Source organism: Solanum stenotomum, chromosome 11, assembly GCF_019186545.1.
Source record: "Solanum stenotomum isolate F172 chromosome 11, ASM1918654v1, whole genome shotgun sequence".
In the NCBI taxonomy this organism is placed as follows: Eukaryota; Viridiplantae; Streptophyta; class Magnoliopsida; order Solanales; family Solanaceae; genus Solanum; species Solanum stenotomum.
In genome coordinates, this window is record NC_064292.1 from 55,886,978 (window position 1) to 55,907,476 (window position 20,499).

The 20,499-nt window shown below is 35.6% G+C and overlaps 11 protein-coding genes across 11 annotated transcripts; 6 read left to right on the forward strand and 5 right to left on the reverse strand.

Moving 5' to 3' along the window:
* Positions 1-850: 850 nt before the first annotated feature.
* Positions 851-3,109, reverse strand: LOC125844942 (peroxynitrite isomerase Rv2717c-like). Its single transcript, XM_049524308.1, has 4 exons — positions 2,865-3,109; positions 1,903-2,043; positions 1,527-1,595; positions 851-1,142 (listed from the first exon to the last, which is right to left on the reverse strand). Exons 1-4 carry the CDS (start codon positions 3,027-3,029, stop codon positions 1,023-1,025), a joined length of 495 nt encoding a protein of 164 aa, XP_049380265.1. The 5' UTR covers positions 3,030-3,109; the 3' UTR covers positions 851-1,022.
* A 1,136-nt stretch (positions 3,110-4,245) lies between these two features.
* Positions 4,246-4,890, forward strand: LOC125844956 (auxin-responsive protein SAUR68-like). The gene has a single exon (XM_049524321.1). The coding sequence runs from the start codon at positions 4,334-4,336 to the stop codon at positions 4,772-4,774; it is 441 nt and encodes a 146-aa protein (XP_049380278.1). The 5' UTR covers positions 4,246-4,333; the 3' UTR covers positions 4,775-4,890.
* Positions 4,891-5,761: 871 nt separating this feature from the next.
* On the reverse strand, positions 5,762-6,935 carry LOC125846105 (auxin-responsive protein SAUR36-like). The gene is made up of 4 exons (XM_049525555.1): positions 6,916-6,935; positions 6,738-6,795; positions 6,340-6,392; positions 5,762-6,302 (listed from the first exon to the last, which is right to left on the reverse strand). The coding sequence occupies exons 1-4, from the start codon at positions 6,933-6,935 to the stop codon at positions 5,903-5,905; spliced, it is 531 nt and encodes a 176-aa protein (XP_049381512.1). The 3' UTR covers positions 5,762-5,902.
* A 2,369-nt stretch (positions 6,936-9,304) lies between these two features.
* LOC125844952 (auxin-responsive protein SAUR68-like) lies at positions 9,305-9,908 on the forward strand. The gene has a single exon (XM_049524316.1). It carries the CDS (start codon positions 9,358-9,360, stop codon positions 9,802-9,804), a length of 447 nt encoding a protein of 148 aa, XP_049380273.1. The 5' UTR covers positions 9,305-9,357; the 3' UTR covers positions 9,805-9,908.
* Positions 9,909-11,121: 1,213 nt separating this feature from the next.
* Positions 11,122-11,659, reverse strand: LOC125844964 (auxin-responsive protein SAUR21-like). The gene has a single exon (XM_049524329.1). It carries the CDS (start codon positions 11,570-11,572, stop codon positions 11,297-11,299), a length of 276 nt encoding a protein of 91 aa, XP_049380286.1. The 5' UTR covers positions 11,573-11,659; the 3' UTR covers positions 11,122-11,296.
* Positions 11,660-12,198: 539 nt separating this feature from the next.
* LOC125844949 (auxin-responsive protein SAUR68-like) lies at positions 12,199-12,869 on the forward strand. Its single transcript, XM_049524314.1, has one exon. It carries the CDS (start codon positions 12,291-12,293, stop codon positions 12,735-12,737), a length of 447 nt encoding a protein of 148 aa, XP_049380271.1. The 5' UTR covers positions 12,199-12,290; the 3' UTR covers positions 12,738-12,869.
* Positions 12,870-13,725: 856 nt separating this feature from the next.
* LOC125844945 (auxin-responsive protein SAUR21-like) lies at positions 13,726-14,351 on the reverse strand. Its single transcript, XM_049524310.1, has one exon. It carries the CDS (start codon positions 14,349-14,351, stop codon positions 13,893-13,895), a length of 459 nt encoding a protein of 152 aa, XP_049380267.1. The 3' UTR covers positions 13,726-13,892.
* Positions 14,352-14,763: 412 nt separating this feature from the next.
* LOC125844950 (auxin-responsive protein SAUR68-like) lies at positions 14,764-15,405 on the forward strand. The gene has a single exon (XM_049524315.1). The coding sequence runs from the start codon at positions 14,842-14,844 to the stop codon at positions 15,286-15,288; it is 447 nt and encodes a 148-aa protein (XP_049380272.1). The 5' UTR covers positions 14,764-14,841; the 3' UTR covers positions 15,289-15,405.
* Positions 15,406-16,289: 884 nt separating this feature from the next.
* Positions 16,290-17,228, reverse strand: LOC125846106 (auxin-responsive protein SAUR21-like). The gene is made up of 2 exons (XM_049525556.1): positions 17,105-17,228; positions 16,290-16,534 (listed from the first exon to the last, which is right to left on the reverse strand). Exons 1-2 carry the CDS (start codon positions 17,226-17,228, stop codon positions 16,290-16,292), a joined length of 369 nt encoding a protein of 122 aa, XP_049381513.1.
* A 51-nt stretch (positions 17,229-17,279) lies between these two features.
* LOC125846107 (auxin-responsive protein SAUR68-like) lies at positions 17,280-17,711 on the forward strand. The gene has a single exon (XM_049525557.1). It carries the CDS (start codon positions 17,280-17,282, stop codon positions 17,709-17,711), a length of 432 nt encoding a protein of 143 aa, XP_049381514.1.
* A 1,817-nt stretch (positions 17,712-19,528) lies between these two features.
* LOC125844940 (auxin-responsive protein SAUR68-like) lies at positions 19,529-20,262 on the forward strand. The gene has a single exon (XM_049524306.1). It carries the CDS (start codon positions 19,539-19,541, stop codon positions 20,136-20,138), a length of 600 nt encoding a protein of 199 aa, XP_049380263.1. The 5' UTR covers positions 19,529-19,538; the 3' UTR covers positions 20,139-20,262.
* Positions 20,263-20,499: the final 237 nt, after the last annotated feature.

The window sequence follows — 20,499 nt, forward strand, 5'->3', positions numbered from 1 at the left end:
CATTGCCTTCTAAATCTTCGACAAGCACTTACCATTTTATGCCATATTTGTGGAATAACAACAAGCATAAGCTGAAAACATAACAAATAAGCCTAATCAGTTGTCAACCAAAGTGAGGAAAGGAAGACACAAATTTAAGGCCCCATATATTAACATGACCAAGAGGTATCAGCACATGGCTTTGCCTTCTATTATTAGTAGCAAAACTTCAGCTCTAACTCAAAGCCTGTCTACAGCCTCTTGTATAAGTAACCCCCCTTTTATGAGACTTTTCATCATACAACAAGCATTAACAGTTCATTCATCGAAAGGTCTCTAAAGTTCTAGTTTTTACTTTCTTGTTTCCAGTTCCAGAGATAAGAAGATGGTCAGTACTAAGAAACTCATCAACATGGCCAAGAGATGGCATAAGTTTGCAGCCAAGCAGAGGAAGCGGATTTCATTTCCAAGAATGGAAGTGAAGCAGACAGCTGCAGTACATCCTCATCCTCTAGAGTTGAAAAGGGTCATTTTGTGATATATACAGCTGATCAAGCACGGTTTGTCATTCCGTTGGATTACCTTTAAAATGTTGCCATTGCACAACTTTTAAACATGTCTGAAGAAGAGTTTGGGCTACCGAGTGGTGGACCTATTACATTACCCAGTGATTCAGGCTTCATGAACTACATCATTTCACTAATCAAGAAAGGTGTAGCTGCTGGAGATCTTCAGAGGGCGTTGCTCCTCTCAATTCCTTCGTGTTGTAGTTCAACTTTCTCTTTGCACCAAAAAAGTCGAAACCAACAGATTCTTGTTTATTGAGTCATGAAATGAGCATGTTTTGTAAATAATAGCTCAATATAGATAGTATAGCAATTGAAAAATAGGCAACGGAAATCTTGTATTATTACAGAAGGGAATAGAGTTTTATCTTGCAATTAACATTCAATATCATACTTCTGGTAAAATGTCAACATTAGTTAACAAGTGTGTCAGAGATATAGTATAGATACTGATATCGTCGGTCATGAGCTGACAGCCTAGAGCTTCTTAAGAGAGGCTCTGAGATGAGGCTGAAGATCAGTTAGACTGGTGGCCATCTCCACAACATATGATAGTTCACAATTCTCCACTTTAAAAACTCGAGTTATCTCCTTGACCTGTCCATCAGGTAAGCGAAGGATCACATTAGTCAAACTTCACCAACTTCCACCTACAATCAAAGGGCTTTTTTCCCTAAACTTAAATACGATACTTCATTTAAGAAAAACTTAAAAGTTGAAACCATTTCCACAAACATCATCTTGCAAGACGATACTTGTACTCTTGTAGAATACGCTAGCGTTTACTTTTTCTTTGTAAACTTTCTTCATGTCAAATACGACATATATATGTTTCAAGAGTTCAGTTTCTACTTCAACTTTACATCCTAGAAAACATAAGGGAGATGAAAACTTGTAACTCTATCATAAAGGTGTACAAGCGCATCAAAGGGTCAAAGATGAAGGTAGAAAAAAACAGATAAAACGTGCTAGAGGAGATACCTTGGAAGCATTGCCAACCAGTTCACTTTTAAGCTTCACAACTCCCTCTTTCATGTCATATGTTCCTTTCTGTAGAATGAAAGTAGAAATATTATGTTTTATAGTTGACCAAAATGGATAGACAAACTTAACATGCCGACATATTCAATTGACCTCCCAGATTGTCAATGAGTCTTGTTTTTTAACATCAAAAGTCACTTCGAATTACCATCTCAATATTAGAATCGCAGACCCAAACAAGGAAAAACCAACATGTCCTTAGCACATCTAAAAAGCTGATAACATGAAATTCAGAGGCATGACTCATGAATCGTAGACATGATTTAACTTATCATTCACTGACAATGTAAAACTGTTCTACTCATAAGGAGATCACCTGGACTTCAACAAGACCAGTGCTCTGAGCAATGACGACTTCAATGGTCCCATCGGGTTTAGGTCTCCAGTATCCGCTCTCAGAATGCATAGGTTGTCCAGATTTCAAGTTCCATGTCTTTTGAGAATAAGCTATCACAGGCTGATAAAAAAAAGCAAAATTTAGGCAAAAAAATCATCGCATGTATAGTGACAGCCAGTAGTTCTAATAAAGGGATTCGAAAAAGACGCAAGAATGCAACACTTGGAACTTGAACATGTGAGTTAACACAACTTGTGAACCCCATTTGTTACAAGAGTGCCTTTTTTTAGTGAGACTCAAACAATGTATATTTATATTACTCCAACCGTCCCATTTTTATAACACCATTTGACTAGGCATAGAGTTTTAAGAAACAAATTTGAAACTTATGATTTAAAACAAGCCATAAATATTTATGTGACGGTGCTACGAGTTCATCGGGCAAAAAAGGACTCACTAAATCATTAACTAATCACTAACTAATACTAAAAGAACTGTCTTTTCTGTATACTTTTCCCCTCCTCGTCTCAAAATGAGAAATATAAAGTTAAATTATTTCTAAATATAACAATCTGCCCTTTTCCATAAACATACCAAAAGGGAACCACACAAACTAGGACATAGGAAGTGTAAATTAAAAAAGCACTAAAATTTTAACAAAATACAGATAAAAAGATCAATAAAAAATTTCAACAGATACTCTCTCGGTTTCAATTCATTTATCTTACTTATCTTTTTATTCCGTTTAAAAAAAATACACCTTTCCTTTCTCGACAACTCTTTAAATCTAACTTTACACATACATTCTAGTACATTCTACGTATTTTTAATTTAAGACTATAAAATTCAAAAAATCTTGCACAATTTCTTAAATTCCGTATCAAAATCAAAATCAAAATCAGACAAACAAATTGAAACGGAGGGATTATTCGGAACCTAACCTTGTTTGGAGAGTGAGTAAATTGGAGTTCTTCGGAGTAATTGAAGGAAGAAATTGTAGGGAAAAAGCCTTCACCTTCACCTTTCCAAGTACCAAGCAGGTCAGATAAAGGTTTTACTGCCGGATGCACCATTTTTTCCGATAGATTTGCCGTGCCGGCGGCCATTTTTCCGATTGCTTTTTTTTTTTCTCCTTTTTCAGCTCACTTTGAAGACTATATTTTCTTTGACTAAAAAGTAAATATTATTTGGGCGGCTGCTTATAATTAATTACATGCGTTGACTAAGTAAATTTTTGCTTTACAATATACATTGATTAAAGATACAAAAAATTTAAAAAAATACTACATTTTTGTAGTATTAAATACAAATAATAGTTAAAAATATATCTAAAGTATTGGTTTTATTTTTGTGAGTTTTTGACGTGAACTACAAGTGTTTGTATTTTCTACTTGAATTATCACCAACAATGTATTAAGACACACCTTAACTAGTGCGTGATGTGCACTCTCCTTTTTTTTTTTGTTTAAAAATCGTTTAGAATGACACCCCATGAGCATAATTAAAGAAATTAATAGGAAAATTAAGAGATGACGTTCAAAAACATACCTAAAGTATCACTTTTTTTTGCGAGTTTTCTACATGAACTATCAGGTACTTGTGTTTCTTATTTGATATATCACCAACTATTCATAAAAAAAATTAAGCCTCAAATATAATAAGTCAGTTGTCACGTGGATGAAATTTTTAAAGGCTAATTAAGTTGTGGCATGCCTTTTAGCAATTGTATTCAAATATTTGGTTTAGTCAACTTAGAGGTGTGTTTCGAAAAACAATTGATGATAGTTCAGGTAGAAAATACATAGTTCACATATGAAACTCACCAAAAAAATAATACTTTAGGAGTGTGTTTTATCATTGTAGTTTTGTACTTGCAACTTTAAAGTGATACTTCATGGGTGTTTTATACTTTATAACTTGAAAATTTATACAAAGACCTAAAGAAAGAATGGAGACCAGTGTGTGTATATATACAAGTTTATGACAAGTTTCATATCCAAATATTTAGTGGTAGTCAAAGAAATTGGTGACAATGGCACATGGTTTTTGTAGCCAAGATGGAAATCTACATGACAAAGAAGAGATCAGAACATGGTTTTGCTTCTTAACATCAATTGTTGATCATTTAATAGTCTCATATTATTGGCATTGCTGAGAAGAAAGGAAAAACTTATCATCTTTTATTTTCAAACTTAGCTTCATGCACAAATTTTAGGCCCCATACCAACTTGGCCAATAGGCATCAGCACATGACTTTGCCCAACAAACTTATCAGCTCAACTTGTATAAATAATCCCTTTTTCAGTAACCTTTTCATCATCAAGCACAAGCATTATCAGTTCAGACATCAAAAGTTTCTAAATTTGTTAGTTACTTTCTTGTTTTCAATCTTCCGGAAAAGAAAATAACGATGATTAGTACCAAGAAACTCATCAAAATGGCTAGGAAATGGCAGAAGTTTGCAGCCATGCAGAGGAAGAGGATTTCATTTGTAAGAAATGTTAGCGATGCAGATAGTTGTAGTACGTCTTCATCGACTATAGTTGAAAAAGGACATTTTGTAGTATATACAGTTGATCAAGTTCGCTTTGTCATTCCATTGGTTTACCTTAAAAATGAGATCATTAGGCAACTTTTGAACATGTCCGAAGAAGAATTTGGGCTACCGAGTGGTGGTCCTATTACATTACCCTGTGATTCAGCCTTCATGGACTACATCATTTTGCTAATCAAGAAAGGCATAACTGCTGGAGATTTTCACAAAGCGTTGCTCCTATCAGTTCCTTCTTCTTGCTGTTTGACTTCTTCTTTGCACCAAGAAAGTGGAAACCAACAGCTTCTTGTTTGTTGAGTCATAATACATGCTAGCTGAAAATAGTTTTTTAGATAGGGCATACACTGATGAACATTATTGTAAAGTGCATCATACAGATTAATGAATATTATTTTATCAGAGAAAATTTACCATATCCACGGCTTTCACTTTTACATTTGGTTATGAGAAGACTTAACAATCTAATCCTCGATTGGTACCTCTTATGTGTTAACACCATTTTGTTTATCATTAGCGTTTCACTTACTGCAGTACCTCCTTGATCAAATGAGGTATAAATGATCAATCAATCAACTATGCCTCCTTTTATGTATATGCATTAGTATGTTTTAATCAAGCTTTGCTGAAGTATCTGCATTACGGTGGCAGAGATGAGAGACAACAATATCTGAAGTATCGCAGGGCTTGTCTTCTAAGTTAGCATCCAGTCTGAACATTCTGTGGTATTTTCAGAAGCAATTAGGTAATAAAACAATTGAGCTAACAAGTCTTGCAATTTAAAGGCAGACTCAAGTATGGTATTGGAACAACTGCAGACATCCTTGAATTAGATTAGATTGAATAAGTGGAGTCATTTGATAACTCCCCTTCTTTCCAGATATGATTTTTAACTCTAACTGATGATCTAAGAATAAACAAGGAACACACTCTTGATAAATGTACAAAAAAGGAAAACTTTCTGCACTGTGTTCTGCTCAAATACTTTGTGTGTGTATATAAGTTTATGGCAAGTCTCATAACTTGGAATCAAGGACATCCAAAAAATTTTAAAGCCATAAGTATAGATAAAGCTGATGACTTGGTTCCGCTACGTAATTTCTAGTTACTTATCACAAACTTCATTCTTATTCCGCTAATTGATACTTTCTTGGATGTGCTAATTTGAACCACACAGTGCAAACTATTATTTGTTTAGCAGAAAAAATCTAAATAAATAACAGCATTGTTTTAGCAAAAATAACGAAAATAGTGATTGTAAGAAACAGCACTTCTGCCATTCATAAATTGATCATGGAAACAAGTTCTATAGATTCTTGTGTTTCTGAACTATACAGTGAAAGTTCCTCTCTAAATCTCCTCTTTCTAGTATCTAAGTCTACTACTTTACAAAATTTCTATGCAAGAGAATTTACACTTTGATACAACTCATGATCTCAAGCGGGATGTGAGATCAACAAACACGTCCTCTTTGCAAGGTATTGTGAGACCACCCATTGGATGATCGAAGCCAAACTGTTCTTCAGCTTGAGTTAACAAGTCTTGAAATAAAGACTGGCTCAAGTAAGATATTGGCACGACGAATCTCTTCTTCTGTCTCTCTCCTACATATACTGCACAATGCCCTTTTGGAACACTTCCGGAGTTTGAAAACCTCCTCAAGATTCTAGTACCTTGAATAAGGGGACTCATTTTGATACCCATAGTGAGATACTTTTGTAGCTTTAAATAAGTGACATAAAAAAAAAGAAGGATTTTGAGAAATACACAGAAATTGAGACTTGTGTTTTGCATAAAAAACTTTCTATGTATGTGTATATATACAAAGTTAGTGGTAAAATTCATATCCAAGTTTAATGGTGAAGAGGATTTGGTGGCCACTGGTGAGAGACCTTGTGTCACGCCCCGGGCCTACACCCTGGGCGGGACCGGCACTCGGAGACCATTGCTGGCCCCAAGCGAACCCTTGGCCTGGCTTTCTTAACTCGGCGGAAACCTACTCAACAGAATAACTCAAAGCAATGCAATATTGCAAAACAACTTAACTTATAAAATATAGCCCTAAGGCAACCCGAATCTCAAAAATAGAATATTTACATATAAATATATAGATAAGAGACTCGAAACCAGCTGACTGACTGTCTGTTTGTCTATGAAGCCTCTAACATACTGAGATGGATGTTGGGACAGACCCCGCAACATCCTAAAAAGACAAGACTAAGAACACAAATAATCGAGTCCTCCGGAAAGCAAGGAGGCTCACCACTGACTCTGGTGTGCTCAGCTGAATCAACGACGAGCAGGATGCTGATCCGGGGTACCTGAATCTGCATCATCAAACGATGCAGGCCAAATGGCATCAGTACATGGAATGTACGAGTATGCAAGCGGGAAAGCCAAACACAACTTAAGCTTGAAAGGAATAACAAGAGAACACTTACCTCGGCTCTGTACGACTCATGACTAACTGAACTCAATATATATATAGCAATGAGACGCATGCAATATATAAAGCTTGTAAAACAGTATAAACAACTTAGCTTGTTAATGATAAAACAATAACAACTCAACTATACTTATATAAAAGTAATATAACTTATGTGGGAGGTTCTTTAACCGACAACCACCACTATGAGCCCTAGTGATGATACAACGCTTTACCTCGCGTTGCCAAGGACCATCCTATACCTTGCCGTGATATAGGAAGCTAACTTTACTTAGTGGATCCACTAGCTTAACTTTCGTGATCATCTAAAAAGTATGATCCGAGAAATCCCATGATGGCGCATGGTTCTTATGGAGAGTTGAGTAAATCAGAACTCGTGTCCCCAATTCGGTGCTCAATACTACTCCCAAAAATACTTTGACTCATGCTTTTAAAACTTCTTTCTTTAGTTTGAGAAAATTACTCGAAGCTTAGCCCAAAGGCTCTTTTGGAATCAATGTTCCCTTTCTTTGCTCAATGTGTAAAAACATTTATAAACTCTTAGGGAATACTTAGTCCCCTTATAGCTTTTGAGACGTGAACTCAACTCTTTACTCTTTACTCGACTTGAAACTCTATACTCTTTTTCTTGACTTCTAACTTCACTTGACTTGGAAATTAACTCTCCTTGAATCGAAATTATGAATTCAAGGTGTTCGCTCACATGTTGCGGAGGGATTCTTGAACTCTTAGACATACTTTGGAGTGTCGGAAACAACTATAAACACATAGGTATAATACTTTGGAACTTGCTTGAGAAAGTGAGAAAAGAAATGGGGAAACTTGGCTGAGACTTCAGATTTCTAGTGACACAGGTGGGACTTACGGATGCCATCGACGGACCGTGGATGGACTTATGGTCCGTACTGCAGGTCCGTAGATCGCATCAGAGATTTTCCCCCGAATTCATTTTTAAGAAAAATGACAGTATTGACCTACGGTCCTGACTTACGGTCCGTAGGTCAGGTCACGGACCGTAGGTCGCGACCGTAGATCGACGCCCCACAAACTCAACTTCTGTCCCAATCGACGGTTGACCAGTACGGACCGTCGATTGATCTACGGTCCGTAGGTCAGGCCCGTGGATGGGGATCGACAGCCCAGAATTGCTGCGAATGATGGTGATTCAACTTTAAAAGGGTCAAAACTCTTAGGATCGTAAATCTCTCAACATGCAATAGGTTTCAACGAAAAAATATACGACCCAATCATGTCTCACAACGAACAATAATTTCTACAACACCACCAACAACATCAACAACAACTAACAACTTCAACACTTCAACAACAAACTCCCAATCTTTTCTCAAATCATTGAATAAACTTGGTATGTGTGGGGGAAAGGATCAACCCACACAAAGAACTCACATACCTTTTTAGGGATCACCCCCGACGATAATCCACGACGGAAAATTTGTTGATCTCCTTTACCCTCTTCTTCTCTTCTTCTTCTTTTCTTCTTCTTCTCAAGAACCCTAACTCTTTCTCTTGAAAATGGGATAAAAGAAATGATCCTAAAGATCATCCCAAAACAACCATATGAGCTCAAAATAAATAATTTGGGAAAGGACCAAAATGCCCTTAAATTCCGGAAGGATTTCCCTTCCAACTGTCCAACTTCTACAGGGCATAACTCCCTCATACGAGCTCGGAATCGAGCAAACTCAGTGGCGTTGGAAAGATCGTTCCACGAGCTTCGTAACCATAACTGGAACTACTTTGAACTCATCCTGAGCTAGGAGTTACGACTACTCAAAGTTGGCCAAAAACTCATTGTTTTCCATACTTAACCAAATTTCCAGATTTTTAAATTTTTCCAAAAAATGATTATTTTCCAAGTTCAAGCTCCTTCAAATTGTCGGATGTTACACCTTGGCACATGAAGCTTCACATGGTTTTGCTTACTCTATTATTATCAAGTATTCAGACAATAAATTTGTAGAAGAACGACATTAGGCCCCTCTTTTATTTGAAATAAAATCCACAAGAATCGATGAGTTGATGCCGAAATGGAAATCTAAAGGTCACCAATCTACATGACAAAGAAGAGAGCAGAACATGGTTTTGTTTCTCACCAGCAATTGTTCATTTAATGGTCTCAAATTATTGCTATTGCTGAGAAATACCAAGTAGGCCTAGTTGTTCAAAGAGAAGAAAGGAAGAACCTTATCTTCATTTATATTCAAACTTAGCTTCTTCATCCACAAATTTTAGGCCCCATACCAACTTGGCCAACAGGTATCAGCACATGGCTTTGCCTAACAAACTTATCAGCTCCTCTTGTATAAATAAGCCCTCTTTCATGAACCTTTTCATCATCAAGCACAAGCATTATTAATTCAGCCATCAAAAGTCTCTCTTATTTACTTTCTTTTTCCTAATCTTCCAAACAAAAAAAATGGCACTAATCAGTACTAAGAAACCCATCAGAATGGTTAGGAAATGGCAGAAGTTTGCAGCTATGCAGAGGAAGAGGATTTCATTTTCAAGAAATGGCAGTGATGCAGATGATTGTAGTACGTCTTCATCATCTATAGTTGAAAAAGGACATTTTGTAGTATATACAATTGATCAAAAGCGCTTCATGATTCCTTTGGTTTATCTTGAAAGTGAGATCATTAGGCAACTTTTGAACATGTCTGAAGAAGAATTTGGTCTTCTGAGTGGTGGTCCTATTACATTACCTTGTGATTCAGCCTTCATGGACTATATCATTTCGCTAATAAGGAAAGGCGTAACTGCAGGAGATTTTCATAAAGCATTGCTCCTATCAATTCCTTCATGTTGTTGTTCGACTTCTTCTTTGCACCAAGAAAGTGGAAACCAACAGCTTCTTGTTTGTTGAGTCATAATCAACATTTAGCATAAAGTTGTTTTAGATAGGACATAGAATGAAGAACACAATTGTAAAGCGCATCATACAGGTTGAATATATTATTTTATCAGAAAATTTACCACATCCATGGCTTTCACTTTTCAATTTGGTTATTAGAAGTCCTAACAATCTGTATCTATTATGTTCTAATCACGTCCGTTTATCTTTCAACTGAAAGAAGAAGTTGTCTAAAACTAGTACACTTGCTAAATCTCGCTTTTACCCCAACACAGTCATACAAATCTTTAACTAATAAAAGGGCAATTGACAAAAACCAGAAGTAATGTTAAGTGTAACAACAAATACAGCAACTAAATCTTAGTCTTATCTAATCAGTATTACATTATACGGATCCTTTGCGTTCATTCCAAGAGATTGTTGGTATTTTGAGCGCTTCATGTGATATATGGTCTAACTCGTTCTGTCTTACTACTGTCCATCATCATACTGTTGCACCTATGGATCAGTGCATCTGAAGGTCTGGGTAGGATATGATGGATTGTATCTAATGACCGTCATATTATCATCTATAGTTGCACCACAAGGTGAAGTACAACGGAGAATTTCAAATGATAAAGGGAATTCTTTAAGCAAATATTACTAAAATGGAGATTAATCAAAAGTTGAACATTTTCTATTCATAAAAAATTATAGGAAATAGTAGCACACAACTAACAGCTGAAGCAGAATTCGTCGCAGCAGCAGCTACTGTTAATCAAGCACTATGGCTTAGGAAAATTTGATCAATTTTCAGCTGGAGCAAGAAGAAAGCACTGAGATCCTTGTGGTTATTCAAGCTGTCATAGCCATATCCAAAGATCATGTGTTTCATGGAAGGACCAAGCACTTCAACATCAAGTTTTATTTCTTGAGGGAAGTGTAGTAAAACGGTGAAGTGGTTTTACTCTATTGCGAATCAGAAAATCAAGTGGCGCACATTTTTACCAAGTCATTTCATGTCAGCTGATTCAAATTTCTTAGAGAAAAATTGGGAGTTCATCTTTCTATTTTAGTATTAAACAACAACAAGAAACAAATAATCTTGAAAAATGCACAGAAAAGGAAATATTTTGGCACTGTACATGTTATGGCAAGTCTCACATCCAAAACTTTAGTAGTCGAGACTCGAGAAATTTAGATGGAGCTGGTGAGAAACAACTCAAATGACATTCTTATTCCGCTAAATGATACTTTCTTCGATGTGCTAGTTTGTGCCACACAGTGTAACTGTTGCAAACTGGGGCTTAATTATTTTGTTTACGATGAAATTGTTTTAGCAAATACTACCAAAATAGTGATTATTAGAATCAGCACTTTTGCTATTCATAAATTGATCATCGAAGAAATTTTCTAGTTCCTTGTGTTTCTGAACTATACAGTGGATTTTACTCTTTCTAATATCTAAGTCCTACTACTACTTTACAAAATTTCATGTGCAAGAGAATTTGCACTTTGATATAATTCATGATCTCAAGCGGGATGTGAGATCAACAAACACATCTTCTTTGCAAGGTATTGTGAGACCGCCCATTGGATGATCGAAGCCAAACTGTTCTTCAGCTTGAGTTAACAAGTCTTGAAATAAAGGCTGGCTCAAGTAAGATATTGGCACAACGAACCTCTTCTTCAGGCTCTCTCCTACATATACTGCACAATGTCCTTTTGGAACACCTCCGGAATTTGAAAACCTCCTCAAGATTCTAGTACCTTGTATAAGGGGACTCATTTTGATACCCATGGTGAGATACTTTTGTAACTTCAAATGATGACTTTAAATGAAAAAGACTGAAGGATTTTGAGTAATACACAGCTAGTGAGACTTGTGTTTTGCATAAAAAACTTTCTATGTATGTGTATATATACAAAGTTAGTGGTAAATTTCATATCCAAGTTTAATGGTGAAGAGGATTTGGTGGCCACTGTTGAGAGACAATAGCACATGAAGCTTCACATGGCTTTGCTTACCCTGTTATTGTAAAGTATTCAGACAATAAATTTGTTGAAAAACAACATAAGGCCCCAATTTATTTTACAGATACACCTAAAATAAAATCGACAAGGATTGATGAAGTTGATGCCAAGATGGAAATCTTAAGGTCACCTATCTACATGACAAAGGAGAGAGAAGAACATGGTTTTGTTTCTCACCAGCAATTGTTCATTTAATGTTCTCAATATTATTGCCATTGCTGAGAAATACCAAGTAGGCCTAGTTGTTCAAAGAGAAGAAAGGAAGAAACTTATCTTCATTTATATTCAAACTTAGCTTCTTCATCCACAAAAATTTAGGCCCCATACCAACTAGGCCAACAGGCATCAGCACATGGCTTTGCCTAACAAACTTATCAGCTCCTCTTGTATAAATAAGCCCTCTTTCATGAGCCTTTTCATTATCAATTCAGCCATCAAAAGTCTCTCTTATTTACTTTCTTTTTTCCAATCTTCCAAACAAAAAAATGGCAATAATCAGTACTAAGAAACTCATCAAAATGGTTAGGAAATGGCAGAAGTTTGCAGCCATGCAAAGGAAGAGGATTTCATTTCCAAGAAATGGTAGTGATGCAGACAGTTGCAGTACATCAGCATCCTCTATTGTTGAAAAAGGCCATTTTGTATTATACACAATCGATCAAGTACGCTTTGTGATTCCCTTGGCTTATCTTGAAAATGAGTCCATTCAGCAACTTTTAAACATGTCCGAAGAAGAATTTGGGCTGCCGAGTGGTGGTCCTATTACATTACCTTGTGATTCAGCCTTCATGGACTACATCATTTCTCTAGTTAAGAAAGGCGTAACTGCAGGAGATCTTCACAAAGCATTGCTCCTCTCAATTCCTTCATGTTGCTATTCAACTTCATATTCACACCAAGAAAGTGGAAACCAACTACTTCTTGTTTGTTGAGTTATAATCAACATCTTTTTTAATACATGATAGCTCAAAATAGTTTTTAGATACAGCATAGACTGAAGAACACAATTGTAAAGCACATCATACAGATTGAATATTATTTTATCAGAAAATTTACCATATATATCCACAGCTTTCACTTTTAAATTTGGTTATCAGTAGACTTAACTATCTGATCCTGAATTGGTACCACTTATGTATTAACACCACTTTGTTTATCGCAAGCATTTCACTTACTGTGGTACCTCCTTGATCGAATAAGGTCTAAATGATCAGTCAATCAACTATGCCTAATTTTATGTATATGCATTAGTATGTTCTAATCAGGCTTTGCTGAAGTATCTGCATTAGGGTGGCAGAGATGAGAGACAACGACATCAGATGTACCGCAACGCTTGTCTTCTAAGTTAGCATCCAGTGTGAACATTTTGTAGTATTTTCAGAAGTAATTAGGTAATAAAACACTACGAACAAAAAAATGTCTTAAAATCTAATGGAAGACTCAAGTATGATAATGAAACAACTGCGGACATCCTTAAAATTAGATTAGATTGAATAAGTACAGTCATTTGATAATTCCTCTTCTTTCAAGATATGATTTTTAACTCTAACTGATGTTATAAGAATGAACAAGTAACACATAATCTTGAGAAATGCACAGAAAAGGAAAGTTTTTGCACTGTGTATGAACAAGTTTATGGCAAGTCTTACATCCAAAAGTTTATCCAAATATGCAGAGACTAAACTTGTTGAATAGTAGGCCTCATTGCTTCTCAATTCTCATAACTTGGAATCAAGGACATCCTAAAAAAGCCTCAAGTATAGATAAAGCTGATGACTTGGTTCCGCTACTTAATTTCTTGTTACTTATCACAGATGTCATTCTCATTCCGCTAAAACGATACTTTCTTGGATGTGCTAGTTTCCTCCACACAGTGCAATTCTAAATGAATAACAGCATTGTTTTAGAAAATATAAGCAAAATAGTGATTATAAGAAAAAGCACTTCTGCTATTCATAAATTGATCATGGAAACAACTTCTATTGATTTTGTGTTTCTGAACTATATAGTAAAACTTCCTCTTTCTAAAATCTAAGTCTACTAATCTACAAAATTTCGTGTGCAAGAGAATTTTCACTTTATACAATTCATGATCTCAAGCAGGATGTGAGATCAACAAACACGTCTTCTTTGCAAGGTATTGTTAGACCGCCCATTGGATGATCGAAGCCAAACTGTTCTTCAGCTTGAGTTAACAAGTCTTGAAATAAAGGTTGGCTCAAGTAAGATATTGGCACGACGAATCTCTTCTTCTGGCTCTCTCCTACATATACTGCACAATGTCCTTTTGGAACACCTCCGGAATTTGAAAACCTCCTCAAGATTCTTGTACCTTGAATAAGGGGACTCATTTTGATACCCATTGCGAGATACTTTTGTAACTTCAAATGATGAGTTAAAAAGAAAAGGAATGAAGGATTTTGAGTAATACACAGCAAGTAAGACTTGTGTTTTGCACAAACAGACTTTCTATGTATGTGTATATATACAAAGTTAGTGGTAAGTTTGATGTCCATGGGGGCCACTGGTGAGAGACAATAGCACATGAAGTTTCACATGGCTTTGCTTACCCTGTTATTGTCAAGTATTCAGATAATGAAGAACAACATTAGGCCCCAATTTTATTTAACGGACCCTTAAAATAAAATCGACCAGGATTGATGAAGTTGATGCCAAGATGGAAATCTAAAGGTCACCTATCTACATGACAAAGAAGAGAGCAGAACATGGTTTTGCTTTTTTCAAGCAATTGTTCATTTAATGGTTTCAAATTATTGGCATCGGTGAGAAGAAACGATGGAACTTATCATCTTTTATATTCAAACTAGCTTCATCCACAAATTTAAGGCCCCATATGAACATGGCCAACAGGCATCAGCACATGGCTTTGCCTAACAAACTTATCAGCTCCTTTTGTATAAATAAGCCCTCTTTCATGTTCCTTTTCATCATCAAGCACAACCATTATCAGTTCAGCCATCAAAAGTTTCTAAATTTATTATTTACTTTCTTGTTTTCAATCTTCCGGAAAATAAAATGGTGATGATTAGTACCAAGAAATTCATCAAAATGGCTAGGAAATGGCAGAAGTTTGCAGCCATGCAGAGGAAGAGGATTTCATTTCCAAGAAATGTTAGCGATGCAGACAGTTGCAGTACGTCTTCATCGTCTACAGTTGAAAAAGGCCATTTTGTAGTATATACAGTTGATCAAGCACGATTTGCCATTCCATTGGTTTACCTTGAAAATGAGATCATTAGGCAACTCTTGAACATGTCCGAAGAAGAATTTGGGCTGCCGAGTGGTGGCCCTATTACATTACCTTGTGATTCAGCCTTCATGGACTACATCATTTCGTTAATAAGGAAAGGCGTAACTGCAGGAGATCTTCACACAGCATTGCTCCTCTCAATTCCTTCTTGTTGCTGTTCAACTTCTTCTTTAAACCAAGAATTGGGAAACCAACAGCTTCTTGTTTGTTGAGTCATAAATCATTATTTTTATTACATGCTAGCTCAAAATAGTATTTTAGATAGGGCATAGACTGAAGAACACAATTGTAAAGTGCATCATACAGATTGAATATTATTTTATCAAAAAATTTACCATATATATCCACAGCTTTCAATTTTACATTTCGTTATGAGTAAACTTAACAATCTGATCCTGAATTAACACCACTTTGTTTATCGCAACCATTTCACTTACTGTGGTATGCCTTTGATAGAAGAAGGTCTAAATGATTGGAAGTTTTAAGGATATCAATCAATCAACTATACCTCCTTTTATGTATATGCATTAGTATGTTCTAATCAGTCTTTGATGAAGTATCTGCATTAGGGCGGCAGAGATGAGAGACAACGGCATCTGAAGTATCGTAGGGATTATCTTCTAAGTTAGCATTTTGTTGTATTTTCAGAAGCAATTAGGTGATAAAACAACTGCAGATGCTGAAGACGTCCTTAAGTGGAGTCATCTCGGTTCTCGTTCTTTCAAGCTATGGATTTTAACTCTCAATGATGATCTAAGAATAAACAAGAAACAAAGAATCTTGAAAAAATGCACAAAAAATGAAATATTTTGTCACTGTACATGTTATGGTAGTCTCACATCCAAAAGTTTAGTAGTCGAGATAAATAAAGTGGAGTTGGTGAGAAACAACTCAAATGGCATTCTTATTCCGCTAAATGATACTTTCTTCGATGTGCTACTTTGTGCCACACAGTGCAACTGTTGCATGCAGGGGGTTAATTAATTTGCTTAGAAGAAATATTCTAAATGAATAACAGAACTGTTTTAGTAAATACTACCAAAATAGTGATTATCAGAACCAGCACTTTTGCATTCATAAATTGATCATTGAAGAAATTTTCTAGTTTCTTGTGTATCTGAACTATACAGTGGATTTTACTCTTTCTAATATCTAAGTCCTACTACTACTTTACAAAATTTCATCTGCAAAATAATTTGCACTTTGATACAGTTCATCGTCTCAAGTGGGATGTGAGATCAACAAACACGTCTTCTTTGCAAGGTATTGTGAGACCACCCATTGGATGATCAAAGCCAAACTGTTCTTCAGCTTGAGTTAACAAGTCTTGAAATAAAGGCTGGCTCAAGTAAGATATCGGCACGACGAATCTCTTTTTCTGGCTCTCTCCTACATATACTGCACAATGACCTTTAGGAACACCTCCGGAATTTGAAAACTTCCTCAAGATTCTAGTACCTTGAATAAGGGGACTCATTTTGATACCCATAGTGAGACTCTTTTATAACTTCAAATGATGACTTGAAAGAAAGAATGAAGGATTCTGAGAATTACACAGCAAGTGAGAGTTGTGTTCTGCATAAAAAAACTTTCTATGTGTTTGTATATATACAAAGTTAGTGGTAAATTTCATCTAAGTTTAATGGTGAAGAGGATTTGGTGGCCACTGGTGAGAGACATTGGCACATGAAGCTTCACATGGTTTTGCTTACTCTATTATTATCAAGTATTCAGACAAGAAATTTGTAGAAGAACGACATAAGGCCCCTCTTTTATTTGAAATAAAATCCACAAGAATCAATGAGTTGATGCCGAGATGGAAATCTAAAGGTCACCAATCTACATGACAAAGAAGAGAGCAGAACATGGTTTTGTTTCTCTCCAGCAATTGTTCATTTAATGTTCTCCATATTATTGGCATTGCTGAGAAATGCCAAGTAGGCCTAGTTGATCAAAGAGAAGAAAGGAAGAAACTTATCTTCATTTATATTCAAACGTAGCTTCATCCATAAATTTTAGGCCCCATACCAACATGGTCAGCAGGCATCAGCACATGGCTTTGCCTAACAAACTTATCAGCTCCTCTTGTATTAATAAGCCCTCTTTCATGAGCCTTTTCATCATCAAGCACAAGCATTATCAATTCAGCCATCAAAAGTCTCTCTTATTTACTTTCTTTTTTCCAATCTCCCAAACAAAAAAAATGGCAATAATCAGTACTAAGAAACTCATCAAAATGGTTAGGAAATGGCAGAAGTTTGCAGCCATGCAGAGGAAGAGGATTTCATTTCCAAGAAATGGTAGTGATGCAGACATTTGCAGTACATCCGCATCCTCTATTGTTGAAAAAGGCCATTTTGTATTATATACAATCGATCAAGTACTGGCTTATCTTGAAAATGAGTCCATTCAGCAACTTTTAAACATGTCCGAAGAAGAATTTGGGCTGCCGAGTGGTGGTCCTATTACATTACCTTGTGATTCAGCCTTCATGGACTACATCATTTCGCTAGTTAAGAAAGGCGTAACTGCAGGAGATCTTCACAAAGCGTTGCTCCTCTCAATTCCTTCATGTTGCTATTCAACTTCATATTCACACCTAGAAAGTGGAAACCAACTACTTCTTGTTTGTTGAGTTATAATCAACATCTTTTTCAATACATGATAGCTCAAAATAGTTTTTAGATACAGCATAGACTGAAGAACACAATTGTAAAGCACATCATACAGATTGAATATTAATTTATCAGAAAATTTACCATATATATCCAAATTTTTCACTTTTACATTTGGTTATGAGTAGACTTAACAATCTGATCCTGAATTGGTACCACTTATGTATTAACACCACTTTGTTTATCGCAAGCATTTCACTTACTGTGGTACCTCCTTGATCGAATAAGGTCTAAATGATCAATCAATCAACTATGCCTCCTTTTATGTATGTTCTAATGTGGCTTTGCTGAAGTATCTCACGGCTTGTCTTCTAAGTTAGCATCCAGTGTTAACATTTTGTGGTATTTTCAGAAGCAATTAGGTGATAAAACAGTATGAGCTAACAAGTCTTGAAATCTAAAGGAAGACTCAAGTATGATATTAGAACAACTAAAGATATCCTTAAAATTCGATTAGATTGAATAAGTGAAGTCATTTGACAGTTCCCTTTTTTTCAAGATATAATTTTTAACTCTAACTGATGATCTACGAATAAACAAGAAACACATAATCTTGAGAAATGCACAGAAAAGGAAAGTGTTTGTACTGTGTATGAATAAGTTTATGGCAAATCTTACATCCAAAAGTTTATCCAAATATACAGACACTAAACTTGTTGAATAGTAGCCCACATTGCTTCTCAGTTCTCATAACTTGGAATCAAGGACATCCTAAATTTTAAAGCCTCAAGTATAGATAAAGCTGATGACTTGGTTCCGCTACGTAATTTCTTGTTGCTTATCACAGATGTCATTCTCATTCCGCTAAAATGATACTTTCTTGGATGTGCTAGTTTCCTCCACACAGTGCAATTCTAAATGAATAACAGCATTGTATAAGAAAAGATAAGCAAAATAGAGATTATAAGAAAAAGCACTTCTGCTATTCATAAATTGATCATGGAAACAATTTCTATTGATTTTGTGTTTCTGAACTATACATTAAAACATCCTCTTTATATCTCCTATTTCTAATATCTAAGTCTACTACTCTACAAAATTTTATGTGCAAGAGAATTTGCACTTTGATACAATTCATGATCTCAAGCAGGATGTGAGATCAACAAACACGTCCTCTTTGCAAGGTATTGTGAGACCACCCATTGGATGATTGAAGTCAAACTGTTCTTCAGCTTGAGTTAACAAGTCTTGAAATAAAGGCTGGCTCAAGTAAGATATTGGCACGACGAATCTCTTCTTCTGTCTCTCTCCTACATATACTGCACAATGACCTTTTGGAACACCTCTGGAATTTGAAAACCTCCTCAAGATTCTAGTACCTTGAATAAGGGGACTCATTTTGATACCCATTGCGAGATACTTTTGTAATTTCAAATGATGACTTTAAAAAAAAGACTGAAGGATTTTGAGTACACAGCAAGTGAGACTTGTATTTTGCATAAAAAAACTTTCTATGTATGTGTATATATACAAAGTTAGATATCTAAGTTTAATAGCCACAGCCCACAGGTGAGAGACAATGGCACATGAAGTTTCACATGGCTTTGTTGAAGAACAACACTAGGCCCCAATGAAGTTGATGCCAAGATGGATCTACATGACAAAGAACAGAACAGAACATGGTTTTGCTTCTCACCCGCAATAGTTCATTTAATAGTCTCAAATTATTGACATTACTGAGAAATACCAAGTAGGCCTAGTTGATCAAAGAATATAAAGGAAGAAACTTAGTAGCTTCATCCACAAATTTTAGGCCCCATACTAACTTGGCCAACAGGCATCAGCACATGGCTTTGCCTAACAAACTTATCAGCTCCTCTTGTATAAATAAGCCCTCTTTCATGAGCCTTTTCATCATCAAGCATAAGCATTATCAATTCAGCCATCAAAAGTCTCTAAATTTCTTGTTTACTTTCTTGTTTCCAATCTACCAAACAAAAAAAATGGCAATGATTAGTACTAAGAAACTCATCAAAATGGTTAGGAAATGGCAGAAGTTTGCAGCTATGCAGAGGAAGAGGATTTCATTTTCAAGAAATGTAAGTGATGCAGATGATTGTAGTACAACTTCATCGTCTATAGTTGAACAAGGACATTTTGTAGTATACACTGCTGATCAAGCTCGCTTTGTCATTCCATTGGTTTACCTTGAAAATGAAGTCAATAGGCAACTCTTGAACATGTCCAAAGAAGAATTTGGGCTTCCGAGTGGTGGTCCTATTACATTACCTTGTGATTCAGCCTTCATGGACTACATTATTTCGCTAACAAGGAAAGGCGTAACTGCAGGAGATCTTCACAAAGCATTGCTCCTCTCAATTCCTTCATGTTGCTGTTCAACTTCTTTCCACCAAGAAAGTGGAAACCAACAGCTTCTTGTTTGTTGAGTCATAATCAACATTTGTTTTGTTACATTCTAGCTCAATATAGTTTTTAGATAGGGCATAGACTGAAGAACACAATTGTAAAGCGCATCATACAAATTGAATATTATTTTATCAGAAATTTTACCATATATATCCACATCTTTCACTTTTTACATTTGGTTATGAGTAGACTTAACAATCTGATCCTGAATTGTAACAACATTGAAATCAAAACTCACCTATGTTCAACAATATCTATAATTACAAAAATATCCTCCATAAGTATAAAAAGGGTCTGAGGGGATATTTTTGTCATTTTAACTATTTTATTCAAGAATAAGTTATTCCACAATTTAATACAACAAATCAAATATTTACTAAA

Bases quoted from the DNA above. Each gene is read 5' to 3' on its own strand.
- LOC125846107 (XM_049525557.1), top strand. From the start codon at position 17,280: ATGGCAATAATCAGTACTAAGAAACTCATCAAAATGGTTAGGAAATGG.
- LOC125844950 (XM_049524315.1), top strand. From the start codon at position 14,842: ATGGTGATGATTAGTACCAAGAAATTCATCAAAATGGCTAGGAAATGG.
- LOC125844940 (XM_049524306.1), top strand. From the start codon at position 19,539: ATGGCTTTGCCTAACAAACTTATCAGCTCCTCTTGTATAAATAAGCCC.
- LOC125846106 (XM_049525556.1), bottom strand. From the start codon at position 17,228: ATGGCTGAATTGATAATGCTTGTGCTTGATGATGAAAAGGCTCATGAA. The intron at 16,535-17,104 runs GTATGGGGCCTA...CCCTTATTCAAG, and splicing joins GATGCCTGCTGACCATGTTG to GTACTAGAATCTTGAGGAAG.
- LOC125844949 (XM_049524314.1), top strand. From the start codon at position 12,291: ATGGCAATAATCAGTACTAAGAAACTCATCAAAATGGTTAGGAAATGG.
- LOC125844956 (XM_049524321.1), top strand. From the start codon at position 4,334: ATGATTAGTACCAAGAAACTCATCAAAATGGCTAGGAAATGGCAGAAG.
- LOC125844942 (XM_049524308.1), bottom strand. From the start codon at position 3,029: ATGGCCGCCGGCACGGCAAATCTATCGGAAAAAATGGTGCATCCGGCA. The intron at 2,044-2,864 runs GTTAGGTTCCGA...TTTTTTTATCAG, and splicing joins TTACTCACTCTCCAAACAAG to CCTGTGATAGCTTATTCTCA. The intron at 1,596-1,902 runs GTGATCTCCTTA...TTCATTCTACAG, and splicing joins CTGGTCTTGTTGAAGTCCAG to AAAGGAACATATGACATGAA.
- LOC125844964 (XM_049524329.1), bottom strand. From the start codon at position 11,572: ATGGGTATCAAAATGAGTCCCCTTATACAAGGTACTAGAATCTTGAGG.
- LOC125844952 (XM_049524316.1), top strand. From the start codon at position 9,358: ATGGCACTAATCAGTACTAAGAAACCCATCAGAATGGTTAGGAAATGG.
- LOC125846105 (XM_049525555.1), bottom strand. From the start codon at position 6,935: ATGAGTCGTACAGAGCCGAG. The intron at 6,796-6,915 runs GTAAGTGTTCTC...ATGCAGATTCAG, and splicing joins ATGAGTCGTACAGAGCCGAG to GTACCCCGGATCAGCATCCT. The intron at 6,393-6,737 runs GTGAGCCTCCTT...GGTCCCGCCCAG, and splicing joins TGAGCACACCAGAGTCAGTG to GGTGTAGGCCCGGGGCGTGA.
- LOC125844945 (XM_049524310.1), bottom strand. From the start codon at position 14,351: ATGTGCTATTGTCTCTCACCAGTGGCCCCCATGGACATCAAACTTACC.